Source organism: Brassica oleracea, chromosome C8 (genome assembly GCF_000695525.1).
Source record: "Brassica oleracea var. oleracea cultivar TO1000 chromosome C8, BOL, whole genome shotgun sequence".
NCBI lineage: Eukaryota > Viridiplantae > Streptophyta > Magnoliopsida > Brassicales > Brassicaceae > Brassica > Brassica oleracea.
Genome location: NC_027755.1, coordinates 37943226 through 37956360, shown reverse-complemented (window position 1 = coordinate 37956360; position 13135 = coordinate 37943226). Strand labels below are relative to the sequence as shown.

At 31.4% G+C, this 13135-nt stretch overlaps 2 protein-coding genes across 2 annotated transcripts; one reads left to right on the top strand and one right to left on the bottom strand.

Moving 5' to 3' along the window:
* The first annotated feature begins 3263 nt into the window (after positions 1-3263).
* On the top strand, positions 3264-7574 carry LOC106307305 (phosphate transporter PHO1 homolog 3-like). Its single transcript, XM_013744222.1, has 11 exons — positions 3264-4021; positions 4604-4961; positions 5040-5088; positions 5438-5509; positions 5597-5726; positions 5804-5924; positions 6023-6281; positions 6356-6652; positions 6725-7006; positions 7099-7235; positions 7327-7574. Exons 1-11 carry the CDS (start codon positions 3391-3393, stop codon positions 7424-7426), a joined length of 2436 nt encoding a protein of 811 aa, XP_013599676.1. The 5' UTR covers positions 3264-3390; the 3' UTR covers positions 7427-7574.
* Positions 7575-8441: 867 nt separating this feature from the next.
* On the bottom strand, positions 8442-9076 carry LOC106311005. Its single transcript, XM_013748232.1, has one exon. The coding sequence runs from the start codon at positions 9023-9025 to the stop codon at positions 8582-8584; it is 444 nt and encodes a 147-aa protein (XP_013603686.1). The 5' UTR covers positions 9026-9076; the 3' UTR covers positions 8442-8581.
* Between the last annotated feature and the right edge of the window lie 4059 nt (positions 9077-13135).

The window sequence follows — 13135 nt, the reverse complement described above, 5'->3', positions numbered from 1 at the left end:
TGCTGTACTGATTCTGATCACTCCAATATTTTGAATAACAAATAGCTATCTACCTCACGATTGTTCAGCAAAACTAAACATCATAGTTTATGATTCATCTTTTTTTGTGCACTTATAGTTTATGATTCATCTATATATATATACTAGGTGATTCACCCGCGTATATACGCCGAATGAATATTTATGAAAAAACTAAATTGCAACAATTATTAATATTTAATTTTGTTTTGTTTAGTTTTACATATTTTTTGAGTTATTAAGTTGTGATGTTTTGATGTGTTTGATTTTAAAGAATATTTAACTTTGCGATGATATTTGTTTCTAAAATTCTAGTTTGATTTTAATCTAGTGCAATTAGTTTCTTATTGTTTATATGGTTTTTAATTTTGGGTTTATATTGGAGTTTTTGAATAGTTGAAATTTTATAATCACTTATAAAATTTCTAACTAATAAAATTCCAAAAATAAAAAAATATTATTTAAGACCAGTCTGAAACTGCATTATTTAAAATATAACCTTACAATAAAAAAGTTACACATTAACATAAACTCAATTAAATCTACTTAATATTTAAGAAAACTTCTTTGTAAACAACATATTTGTTTTTTTGGTGAAGACAACACTAAGTGAAAATTGTATGCACCGCATACTAAACTGAAGTCTTATTTTTGACGGAGTAAAAAACATTATAAGTATTAAAACCCTTAAATGACGATGTTACAAGTCAAAAGTTATGACTTGATAAAATGTGTAGCTAACTGAGTTATTTGAAATCTTCTTCAGTTATATAGTTGTTTATGATATTCACTTTGATTTTCATCGATTCAAAGATGAGTAGATTTCTACAACAAAGACGATGAATGTGGTTTTTACAGAGTAAAACATGATTTTTAGTGGATAAAGTTAAATTTTAGATATTGTACATCTATATTTTTTAATATCTTAAAACAATTTCCGACTGATTTGATATATTTATTTTATTAATGATATAGATATTTTTTATCATAATTAGAAAACTAATTTAACCAACGTGATTTAGGATTTTTTTCCATTAAACATGTTATACATTGATATTAATTCATAATTAAATACATTTCCTTTTGAATAATACATTTTTTATATATAATATAAAATATATTTTTATATTAAATTATAGGGTTTAGATATAATTTTCATACTAAAGATATTATCTTTTATATTATATTTCTTTTGATTTATAGAAAAATCGTTTTTTATCATTTACATACCTTAAATAATAAAAATTGATGTAGAAAATTCATTTTGAGTTATATAAAAGGAAATTCGTTTTTGAAGATATTAACCTTTTCTATTAAATTTTTTGTTGAGCAATATAATAGAAAATTCGTTTTTACTAAATATATGTTTTAAATATAAAGTATTATTTACATATTTATAAAGATATTGCTTTTTTGATGATAAGGTGAATTGGAAACAAATATAACAAAAATTTAAATAAAAATAATTAATAATAATATCTCAAACAGTATTTTACATATAGATATATATATACATATATAAAGTTTGATTAGAAAGGGAAGAAGTTTTTTTTGATAAAAGGAAGAAGTAGATAGTATCGTAGAAAATTTTATAGTTATCACCTTAAGTTTATAAAATATATATCAAAATTGATTAGAAAGGGAAGAAGTTTTTTTTTTGATAAAAGGAAGAAGTATAGTATCGTAGAAAATTGTATGGTTATCACCTTAGGTTTATAAAAATATATCAAAATTGAATATCAGAAAATAACAAAAAGGTAATTAAATAAGAAAAAATGATAATTTGTATAATTCTAGCTTCCTTATAAACCTTACTAACTAAACATAGTTTCCTTTTCTATTAAGAAAATAACTAAAATAAACAAATTGTTTAATGTATGAGGAAATATGTAAATTGCTTATAGGTCACCCACATTATAATATAATAATTAAGTTAATATGTAATTTACGTGAGGAAAATCTATTAAATCACATGTTATAAATATATAAAATAGTTATAAATATAAAAATATGGCTTTATTATAGATAGTTCTCTTTTGATAACAATGTGCTTAAAAATTCATTAAAGATATCATGGTAATTAACTACCGTGAAAATTAACGTGAATGCGCCACATGAGAAAGTAATTTCTCAAATAGTATTATAGATATATATATATAGAGATGTTTACGAACACAAACTACATCTCTCGTACGTTCATCATTTATACTGAAACCAATGGTTCAATATACAATGAAACTAGATTATAGGTTCAAAGGGATAAGCAACTAAAGATGATGGACATTGTGAGTTGGCTTTACCGTCGATGAATATCCATCACTCGAGGACTACAATCAGTGTTGATCTTACAGTCTTACAGATAACTATTCTTGTCGCATATATCAGAGGTTTTAACCAAAAAAAATCTCAGAGTGATTCTATGAATTGTAACTCCCGGGTCGTATTGTATCACATGATTTTTTTTCTTCTTTTCTTTGCACGTACGTACGTTTTTACGTAGAAAAGATCAGTGCAACCTTAATTTTTGGTAAAACGTGCAACATTATTTTTTGGTAAAACGTACAACGTTATTTGAGTGATATCAAGTAACTAATTTGTTTTTGTTACAAAGAGTTATATGAAATAATTAGATATGTTCGATGTTCCACAATGAATTACTTGCATGTAATCATTTTCATCAAGGACTTATTCAAATTGATTTCTCTGCTTTTGAAATGACAATTACCAAATAAAAGACATTAAACATTGACCTCTAGCCGGTATATGATATGGGTCTTGAAAGAATGAGACTAGGGTCGTCCACTATGAATATATAAATAAAGAGACGATAGTGGTTAATGGATTCAGCTAAAATCGAATATGTTAAAAAATTTTGAATTTTTGTGCTACTTTTTCAAGATCAACGTGATTTTTTAACCGAAAATACGATGGTGCAATTATACTGTAAAGAAAACTTGTTAAACGAAATGCTCGGCTTCGTATTCCTGACAACTTAAATATATAACTGATGGTAAAAATAAAAATCGAATATTATTTACCTATATATGAACATATAATTCCTCACGCGCTCTAAAGTTGAATACACGTTAACAAGAATTCAATAAAGATGATGAAAAGCTATAAAGCACTCTTATTATGATAAAACTTTTTTAATCATAACTAAATCGTGTTTTGCAAAAAAAAAAAAGAGTCATAATTAAATTACACAAATGTTAAATTAATCATAACAACTCTCGTTGTCTCAGTCTCTCTCCTTGACCTAGGTGTATATATAAACGAACATGAGTGCTCTGGTCCTCATCAGAGAAACACAAGACATAAACCAAACATTAAACAAAAAACTAAGTACATAGATTAGCGACAAGAAGCGAAATGAAGTTCGGGAAGGAGTTTTCATCTCAGATGGTGCCAGAGTGGCAACAAGCTTACATGGATTACGGCTTTCTCAAAACCCTGCTCAAAGAAATCATCCGGTTCAAACGCAGAACCAACAATGCAGCTCCACGTGGTGGCGCCAAGAATCACCTCGGCGGTGAAGGACTAAACCGGAATATGACACTTTACCGCGCGTTTAGCGGCTTAGTCTCAATTTCAAGAAGACAAAGACACGGCAACTCTCACGACGTCGAGGAAGGGGTGCAGTTAACGACGACTACAACTACGGGGCCGATTCTTGTGAACACCACGGCGGATCGCGGTTGCGAGACGACGTTTCTGATGGCCGCGGAGGAAGGAGGAGAGTACGAGCTGGTGTTTTTCCGGAGACTAGACGACGAGTTCAACAAAGTGAGTAAGTTTTACAAAGAGAAAGTTGAAGAAGTGTTGAAAGAAGCGGTGGTGCTTAACAAACAGATGGACGCTTTGATAGCGTTTCGTGTCAAAGTTGAGAATCCAGAAGGGTGGGGATGGGATGAACGGACGGTGGAGATCAGCCGTTTGGCTTCCGATATCGCTACTTCCGCCGCTACTCTCTCCGCTTCTACTCCGGCCGGAGCTAAGTCCAGTAAGCAATCATACACAACTCACCTTTCTACTATTCCACCTAACTCACTCACTCATTCACTCACTTCCCGACAGAAAACGACAAAAATTTAAAGGTTTCTTTATGTCCGGTCACATCAAATCTGATAGTACTAAACCGGTTATTTTATTTTCGTCCCAATCTGCTACAAAACCGGACTTGAATTGGTTCAATTTTCCCCGGTTCGAGCAGTAAACCACGAATTAATTGATCTACTGAATTCTGTTAGTTTCATTTTTGGACTACTTAAATACTTTGTTTCCTATTAAAATTCATTTTGATTTTAAATTTTATTTTATTTTATTTTAAGTGTCATTCTAAATTTAATGCATATATTTATCAATTTTTTTAGTTTTCTATTTTTCATTAATTATCAAATATAAATAAAAATATTAATATGTGTGAAAAAAAATAAGGAGTACTATAACTTTACTCTTAGCTTTGTACTGTACCGGTCAGCGTAAACCACTACATCCAAAGCGGATTATAATTGGTTCTGATTAAGCTCCGGTTCATTAAATCGTATTGTCACCTAACTTACCAGACCGACATTCAAATTTGTAGTGAAAGTTCGAAGTCAAGCTCATATGGAGGCAATACAGGAAGGAGCGTCGAGCAGAGCTGAACAACTAGAAGATGATGTAGAAGAAGAACAAGGAGAAGACAATGCAGCCAGAGAATCAGTCAATGAAGTGAAGACGACCAGGATGAGAGCAGTGAGACCAGCTCCGTTAGATATTCTTGATCGAGTGAGTATCAACAACACCATAGAGACGCCTCGTTCCACCATCAAAGGAGTTCTCCAGGTTCCGAAGCAGACCGACTTAAAGTTCAGCAGAGAGAATCTGATGAAAGTCGAGGAGAAGCTGAGGCACGCTTTCATCGTGTTTTATCAGAAGCTGAGGCTTCTCAAGAGTTATAGGTGCGTATATGTTTATTTGTAAGACTAAGATTTTCTTTTTATTTTTGATTGATTGGTTTTGAATTTATGTATATGCAGTTTCTTGAATGTATTGGCATTTTTGAAGGTATTGAAGAAGTATGATAAGGTAAGATTTGAGACTTTGACTTGAGTTCTTGAAGGGTTTTTGATCAAAAAAAAGAAGGGTTTTTATATATTTCCTCAGTTAGTTTCATATTATATGATCGTTTTAGTTGTTTCAAAATATATGATATTTTGACTTTTTAAGGTTAATTTTTTAACTTTATTGGAAACTGTCAAACCAATAAAATTTGACTATCTTTTTATAATTGGTTAAATGATTTCAAAATTATATTTTAAAAAAATATTTTTTAAAAGAATATATATTTTTTAATCTTCTTGCACTAAGCCAAAACATCAAATAAAAAAAACAAAAAAACTGAGGGAGTACTATATAACTGAAATGTGTTTAATAGATAACTTCAAGGGAAGCAACGAAGCATTACATGAAAATGGTTGATAGTTCATACCTTGGAAGCTCTGATGATGTAAGAGGTTTACTTAGTTCTCTCAAGTCCTCTTGTTTCTGTTCTCTAGGTATTGATCTTCTCTGGATCATCCTCTGTTCATTTCAGGTTGTGCGACTCATGGAGCGTGTTGAAGCCACATTCATAAAGCATTTTGCAAATGCTAATCGAACCAAAGGAATGAACATTCTACGGCCTAAAGCGAAACGAGAGAGACACAGAATTACATTCGCCACTGGTAAAAAAACAGAATATGGCATCATTTGATTTTGGAGTTCAAACTTTGTGATTTGCTTATGAGAATACTGTTTTCAGGTTTCTCTGCTGGATGCGTATTCTCTCTTATAGTGGCTCTTGTCGCGATCATCCGCACCCGAAATCTCTTGCAGGGGGATGGCCAGAAGCAGTACATGAATACTATGTTCCCTCTTTATAGGTAACAAGTTTAGTAAACTTGCTTTTCAAAAAAAAAAAATGGAACGATGTTTGCTTAGTTGTTGTTATTGTTGTTGTCTTCTCTGATGTTTTTTGCAGCTTGTTCGGGTTTATCGTGCTGCACATAATAATGTATGCTGCTAATATATACTATTGGAGGCGTTACAAAGTAAACTATTCTTTCATATTTGGGTTCAAGCAAGGCACTGAACTTGGTTACATACAAGTCCTGCTTGTGGGTTTCACCATTGGTGTCTTTGCATTGCTTTGTGTTCTTGCCAATCTTGACATGGAGGCAGACCCCAAAACCAAAGGCTATCAAACATTAACTGAACTTCTTCCTCTTTTCCTACTTATTGTAAGTTCTAAAACCTTGGATAATGTGGAGTTTGTACTAACAAAATGGCATAATAATATTTTCCACTTTGGCAGGCCATGTTTTTGGTTCTAGTCTTGCCATTCAACTTCTTTTACCGATCAAGTCGCTACTTCTTCCTCGCTTGTGTGTTTCGTTGCCTCGCCGCTCCTCTTTACAAGGTAACATTGCCTGATTTCTTCTTGGCGGATCAGTTTACTAGCCAAGTTCAAGCTCTTAGAAGCATCGAGTTCTATGTTTGTTACTATGGTTGGGGAGACTTCAGACACAGAAAGAACACTTGTAACACTAGTTTGTACAACAGTTTCTTGTTCATTGTTGCTGTCCTCCCTTATGTCTCCCGCCTCCTTCAGGTATCTCCAAAGGAAATTAAAGTTCAACATCTCTAAGCATTCATTCAATAGCTGAACATGTACTCAATGCAGTGCCTGCGACGGCTGTTTGAGGAGAAGAACCCGGAGCAAGGGTACAATGGACTTAAGTACTTATTAACTATAGTAGCCGTTTGCTTGAGAACTGCTTACAGTTTCCATAAAGGTGATATCGCTTGGAGGATGGTAGCCGCTATCTCCTCAGCTGCAGCTGCTATATTCTCTACTTACTGGGACTTTGTTCATGACTGGGGTCTTCTTAACCGGACATCGAAAAACCGCTGGCTTCGAGATAAGCTCATCATTCCTCAAAAGAAAGTATACTTCATCGCCATGGTGAGTCTCAAAACCAAAAAAAAAAAAAGAATATTCATTCCATCAAAACTGTTTCATAGCAACTGATGTTTTAAGAACATGTATGTATTTAGATTTTGAATGTCCTGCTGAGATTTGCGTGGATTCAGACGGTTCTTGATTTCAACTTCTCCTTCATGCATAGACAGACGATGGTTACCACTGTTGCTAGTCTTGAGATTATTCGTCGTGGTATATGGAGTTTCTTCAGGTCGGAAAAATACTTCAAAACTCATATCACTGATCCTACAGATTGTGTTAGTAACACTTTGTTTTTTTTTTTGTTTGTTTGTGGAAAACAGATTAGAAAATGAGCATTTGAACAATGTTGGGAAATACAGAGCCTTTAAGTCTGTTCCACTACCATTCAACTACGATGAAGATGAAGACAAAGATGATTAAAGTTTCATTGAGTATATATACTCTTTAGCCACCAAAGTCCATCAAGCTGTTTACACAATCTCATCTTTTAAATCGTATTAAAAACATAATAGTATTAGACTATTTGTCAAAGTTCAAACTATTTACTATTTAGTTCAGTTGCACCTGATTATTTTCTTTATATTCAACTTGCCTCTTTGAGCCTTATTTTTTATTTTATTTTGGTCAATTCCCCTCTGTGCCTATTTTTTGGTCAAATCCCCTTTGCGCCTTATTTTTGAAAACAACTCTGACACTTGTTTGCATGAAGTCGTATAACAATAACAAGAAAATCATGAAAATAGAAAAGATATAGAGAATGAGATGAGTTTTCAAACTAGATTTTTTTTTTGAGAATGAGATTCTTTATGCTCAATTTTTTGCTCTAATCTGATTTGAACCGACTTTGATCCTAGTTTAATTTTTGATGAAAAATAGTTACAAAGGTAAACCAGAGACAATGCTGGCCTTTGAATTCTCTCATTCAAATCAAAGAATCTTCAGATCAAAGCTAACAAAAGAATAAGTCAGTTATTCTAGGCGGCTAACAGCTAACTCATAAACATCATTGTCCAAAGCTGAACTAATAATATATGAGTTAACATGACTAATCAAGGTAACCAAATAATCATATTCTATGGAGGCTGATAACAGCTACGGATGAGACAAAGTGAAACAACAAACAAGTAAAACTTTAACAAAAACGATCAGACCTTGACTGGTTCATCAGGCACCAAATCACATTCAAATGATAGTAAACCACAAAAGAACCAAAGTTGTCAACTGGAATGAATGTTCATGGGCATTAACAAAAGTAATGACCTTTAGATCAAATTATCAGTCTTAAACTTTAATCACTTAAATAAACAAACTTTAACAAAAGGGCCATTACAAATAATCAAACAAGTAAGCTTTAACAAAAAAGATATCAGACCTTGACTGGTTCATCAGGCACCAAATCACATTCAAATGATAGTAAACCACAAAAGAACCAAAGTTGTCAACTGGAGTGAATGTTCATGGGCATTAACAAAAGTAATGACCTTTAGATCAAATTATCAGTATCACCATCCATCAATGGTCTTAAACTTTAATCACTTAAATAAACAAACTTTAACAAAAGGGCCATTACAAATTTTATCCCTGAGCTTGCTTCGTCGCAGCCACTTCCTCTTCAGAGATCTCCTCTTGGTCGACCTTGTTCTTCTTCTCGGCTTCAAACTCCTCCTTCACCTGTTCTGCAGCAGCTTTGTTAGCGAGAATGGGCTTGTAATAATCGGAGTGAGCGTCCATACATTTAAACAAGGCACTATTGACTTCCATACACTTGGTGAAGATATCTTCCTTGTTCTTCTCAGCTTCCTGCATGCACACTTCCCACGCCGTGAATGGTTCTCTGCAGCCGCCTCCTTTCATGAACACGCAGAACACGCACTCTCCTTCCTCCTTTGGTTGATCCGATTCTTCTCCCTTTGGGGATCCGGATTCTACCGGATCTATCCAAACGGTTGACGAATCTCCGAGTTTCTCTGATGGAGGCTTGGAATCGGTTGCATTCTCCGTTGATGACGTGATCACCATTGTTACCTCAGCAGAGATCGTAACTGAAATCGATTTGGTGGCCAACGCAGCTTCTACGTTAAAATCCCCTCTAAAACCCTTTTAAATTAATTTTTTTTTTATTACTAGAATTACCCTAATTCATCAGTTCATCACTAGAATGACCCCAATTTTATTTTAATTACTAGTTTAAATTTTATACCTATTTTACCCCTAAATCTTTTATTATCAAAAATAATAATTACGAAAATGACATTATTCACAGATTTATTTTGTCCACATTTTAGGTAGCCACAAACTTATTTTTTATTTTTCTTTGGCGACATATTTATCTTAAGTTCTATAGACTTAATTAGATTTCTACAGATTTTTTTTTGATATATCTGCCATGTTTGGTCACAAATTTATTAAATATTTACAGATTTAATTAGATTTAATTTCTTTGACCACAGATTTACTTATTTTTGACAGATTTATGTAAGCTTTGATACATCTGTTCTCTTTGACCACCGATTTTTCTATTTTTAACAGATTTATTTGAGTTTTAACTGATATATTATCTTTTGACCACCAATTTACTTAATTTTGACAGATTTAATATGAATTTGATAGATTTGTTTATCTTTTGACCACAGATTTAATTACAATTTGACAGATTTTTGTTTACTTTTGCTAGATCTAATAATTCTTTGGCCACAAATTAACTAAATTTTATTTAACCGAACTGGTTATTGAAAACCAGATTTAACCATTAAATTCTGATTTTTTTTAAAACACATATTTCAATTGAATTAAACCAAAATATTTCTAACTAACAAATTAAATTAAATAAACCGAAATAAAATAAGTAAACCAAATTGTAACCAAAACTTAAGCAATCGCAGCACCGGAAGCACGTAAGCAATGCATCATATCTCTTTGTCATCCCTACTATTATAGCTCATACTTCTGGAGCGCTTATTCCACTTCTATAATGCTAAGCTTCACCGGTTCTAGGAAATATCACAACAAAGATTTGTTCCACTTCTATAATGAACATTTCTCTGTCTTTCATGTTCTGTTTCTTGAGAGTTACTTTGTTTCTCTTCTAGCTCTTCTTCTCACACGTGCCTTTCTGTTTTTATATACTTTGCGAGTTAAAACTTTTGTTCGGTATTGGTACTCCAAGTATCAGAGATAATTGAACGAGGTTATATGTAACAATAATTAGTAACTCTAGTCAATAAACCAAATCGGAAAAATTCTAAATCAGAACATACGGCCTTACGATAATGATGAAATTCAAAGGAAAAATGATTGATGACTACATGAAATATTGGCCATCACATGATTAATCATGCAAACTAAACTAATGTTACCTAGCTACACAAAGTATATGTTATGCATGACAACATCCCTCAATTTGATGAAGTTATGTACAGTATAACCTCTTTAAATTAATATTCTATAAATTAATATACACTAAAAATCTCTATAAAATAATATAATTTTATAGTCACAAATTGAGTTTTTGGTTCAGTTAGTATATCGATAAATTAATATCTCTATAAATTAATAAAAAAATATAGTTTTGGTGTAGTCTCAATATTATTAATTTATAGAGGTTTCACTGTAGTTAACATCACGATTTTAATTTCATTCATCTAAAAAGTGATGTGGATGTGAGACACCATTTATATCTCCTGTTTTATCAATTAAAATATGATGTATCTGACAGTAATATAACTAAAATTAGATTTTGACCCGCGTTTTAAAAGTATAAGAATGTTTTTAACAAAATCTAATTTACAAAATCACTATGTTTTATAAAATTTTGGTAAGTAGTTATAGTGTTTTAACATTTTTATTTTAGTGCATTTGAAAACTATATAATTGTATTATTTTATTTATATTAAATATGAAAGTTATATAAGATATTATTTAATTTTGTTTTTTAATTATTTATTTTTTTTAATTAACTTTTAACAGATATTTCTGTAATTCATTTGATTAGTTGTATGATATATACTTATTTGATTAATTTTTTATTATAAAACTTATTTTATGTCAATTTACTGATTCTAACATTTTATTTGTTTAACATAAATCAATTAAATTAATGAATTATATTATTTATATTTTTATGAACAAAAATTGCATTCATTTAAGCTTAGTAAAACTTTCATATTAGATTCTTATTCTTAGATTATTTTTATTCATAAAAGTATATAATTAATAATTATATATGCGAGATTGGTTTAAGTTGACATCAAATAAGTTTTAAACAAATAAAATGTGAAAGTTAATAAATTGACGTCAAATAAGAATATAGTTAATATAAATAAAAATAATTTAATTATATAGTTTTCAAATACACTAAAATATAAAACACTACTTATCAAAAAGTGTTTAAACATATTGATTTTGTAAATTAGATTTTGTTAAAAATATTCCTATGCTTTAAAACGTTGGATAAAATCTAATTTTAGTTAAATTACGGTCCGATTGATCATGTTTTAATTGATGAAACGAGATATTTAAACGGTTTCTGACAGTTACATCAGTTTTTGGATGAATGAAATTAAACTCGTGATGTTAACCAGATAACATCATTAAATTGATGGATGTTGTCATGCATAACATATACTTCGCATAGCTAGATATACATTTGTTTAGTTTGCATGATTAGCCATGTGATGCCAATACTTCATGGAGTCAGCAATCATTTTTCCAACTTCAAATTGTAGCTGAAACACATTTTGATACTAAACGTTCAATTTACGCAATAAGACACATTCACTAATAAAATTCACGTTGCGCAAATAAGACTATACATTCACTAAGAGAATCTAAAACTGAACGTAATACTTTGGTGAATCAAGAAATAAATGAATGATTCGAGGTTCTCTAACAGCGTCTTAAATCTCAGCAGCTAGCTTCCGTCGAAGATCCTGAATGGTTTCGTCACGTAACCCTTTAAATGTGCAACCAATCGCAAGACAATCAATGTATTTTATGGTATTAAATACTACAGTACCAGGGACCATATCTGAATTGTTTTTCATTCTTTTTCTAAACAGTACCAGGGACCATATCACTCATGATGGACAGAATCATCATGACAAATAGCTATAATAGCTCATGTTCCTAGGAACTTTTCATTTACTGTAGAATATACGCGGATAGTTTTTCTTACGGCTGGAACAGATAGTTTTTTCTTACTGCTAGAAGAAGCCATATCTAACAATGAAAAACAAAAAAAAATTGCTACCACGCAGTTCTAGTACAAAAGCGAGTGGTAGTTGAGCTACTATACAGTTGAGAAGTGCTTGTTACACTCATTCTCTTACAAGAACCCACCAAGCATCAACTCTATACAAGCAACTATCCAAAAATTATCATGTACCTATCATTGAACAATGCATAATCAAGTATGAGATGCATATGATTCGTTGTTGTAACAAATATTCTGATCTATAACACTTAACACCAAATCAAAAGCTATCCAAACTCCATGGAAATTTCAATATTCCAGAAAACAAAATTTATTAATCGGAGGAAAACGAAATACAGATTCGAAACCATGGAGTGACAGACGTAATTGACGGGTGAAGAGATGGTGGTTCTCGTCGTCGGAGTGTTTGACAGCGGAGATAACAAGAGGCCCTCCCACTGGCGAAGTCGACACTACTCGGAGGAAGAAGATTAAACTGCCGGCAATTTTAAAAATTAGCATCTTCGACGAAACAATGGTTTTGTTTTCAGAATGTTTTTCTTATTCCGGTCGACTATGGCTAGGGTTTCAATTATTTTTCACCGTTTTAATTTTTTATTTACTAAGGAATTAAATGAATAATGGCAAAATTGTAGTAAAGAAGAACTATTAGGGTTAATTGTCTTTATGTACATATGTTCCATGTAGAGAGTTTCTCAGCCAAACTCTACATAAATATGTTCACATTATGTACTTTATGTTTTTTTAATATAAAACTCATATGACTGGTTCTTCTTTACGTTATTTTTACCGTCTACGAATAGAGCTGGACAAATTATTCATAAATTTTGATTCGATTCGTTATTCGTTTTGATTCGAACCGAAAAATCCAGATATCTGTTACTCTACGAACCAAATCAAATAGTAAAATGCAATAT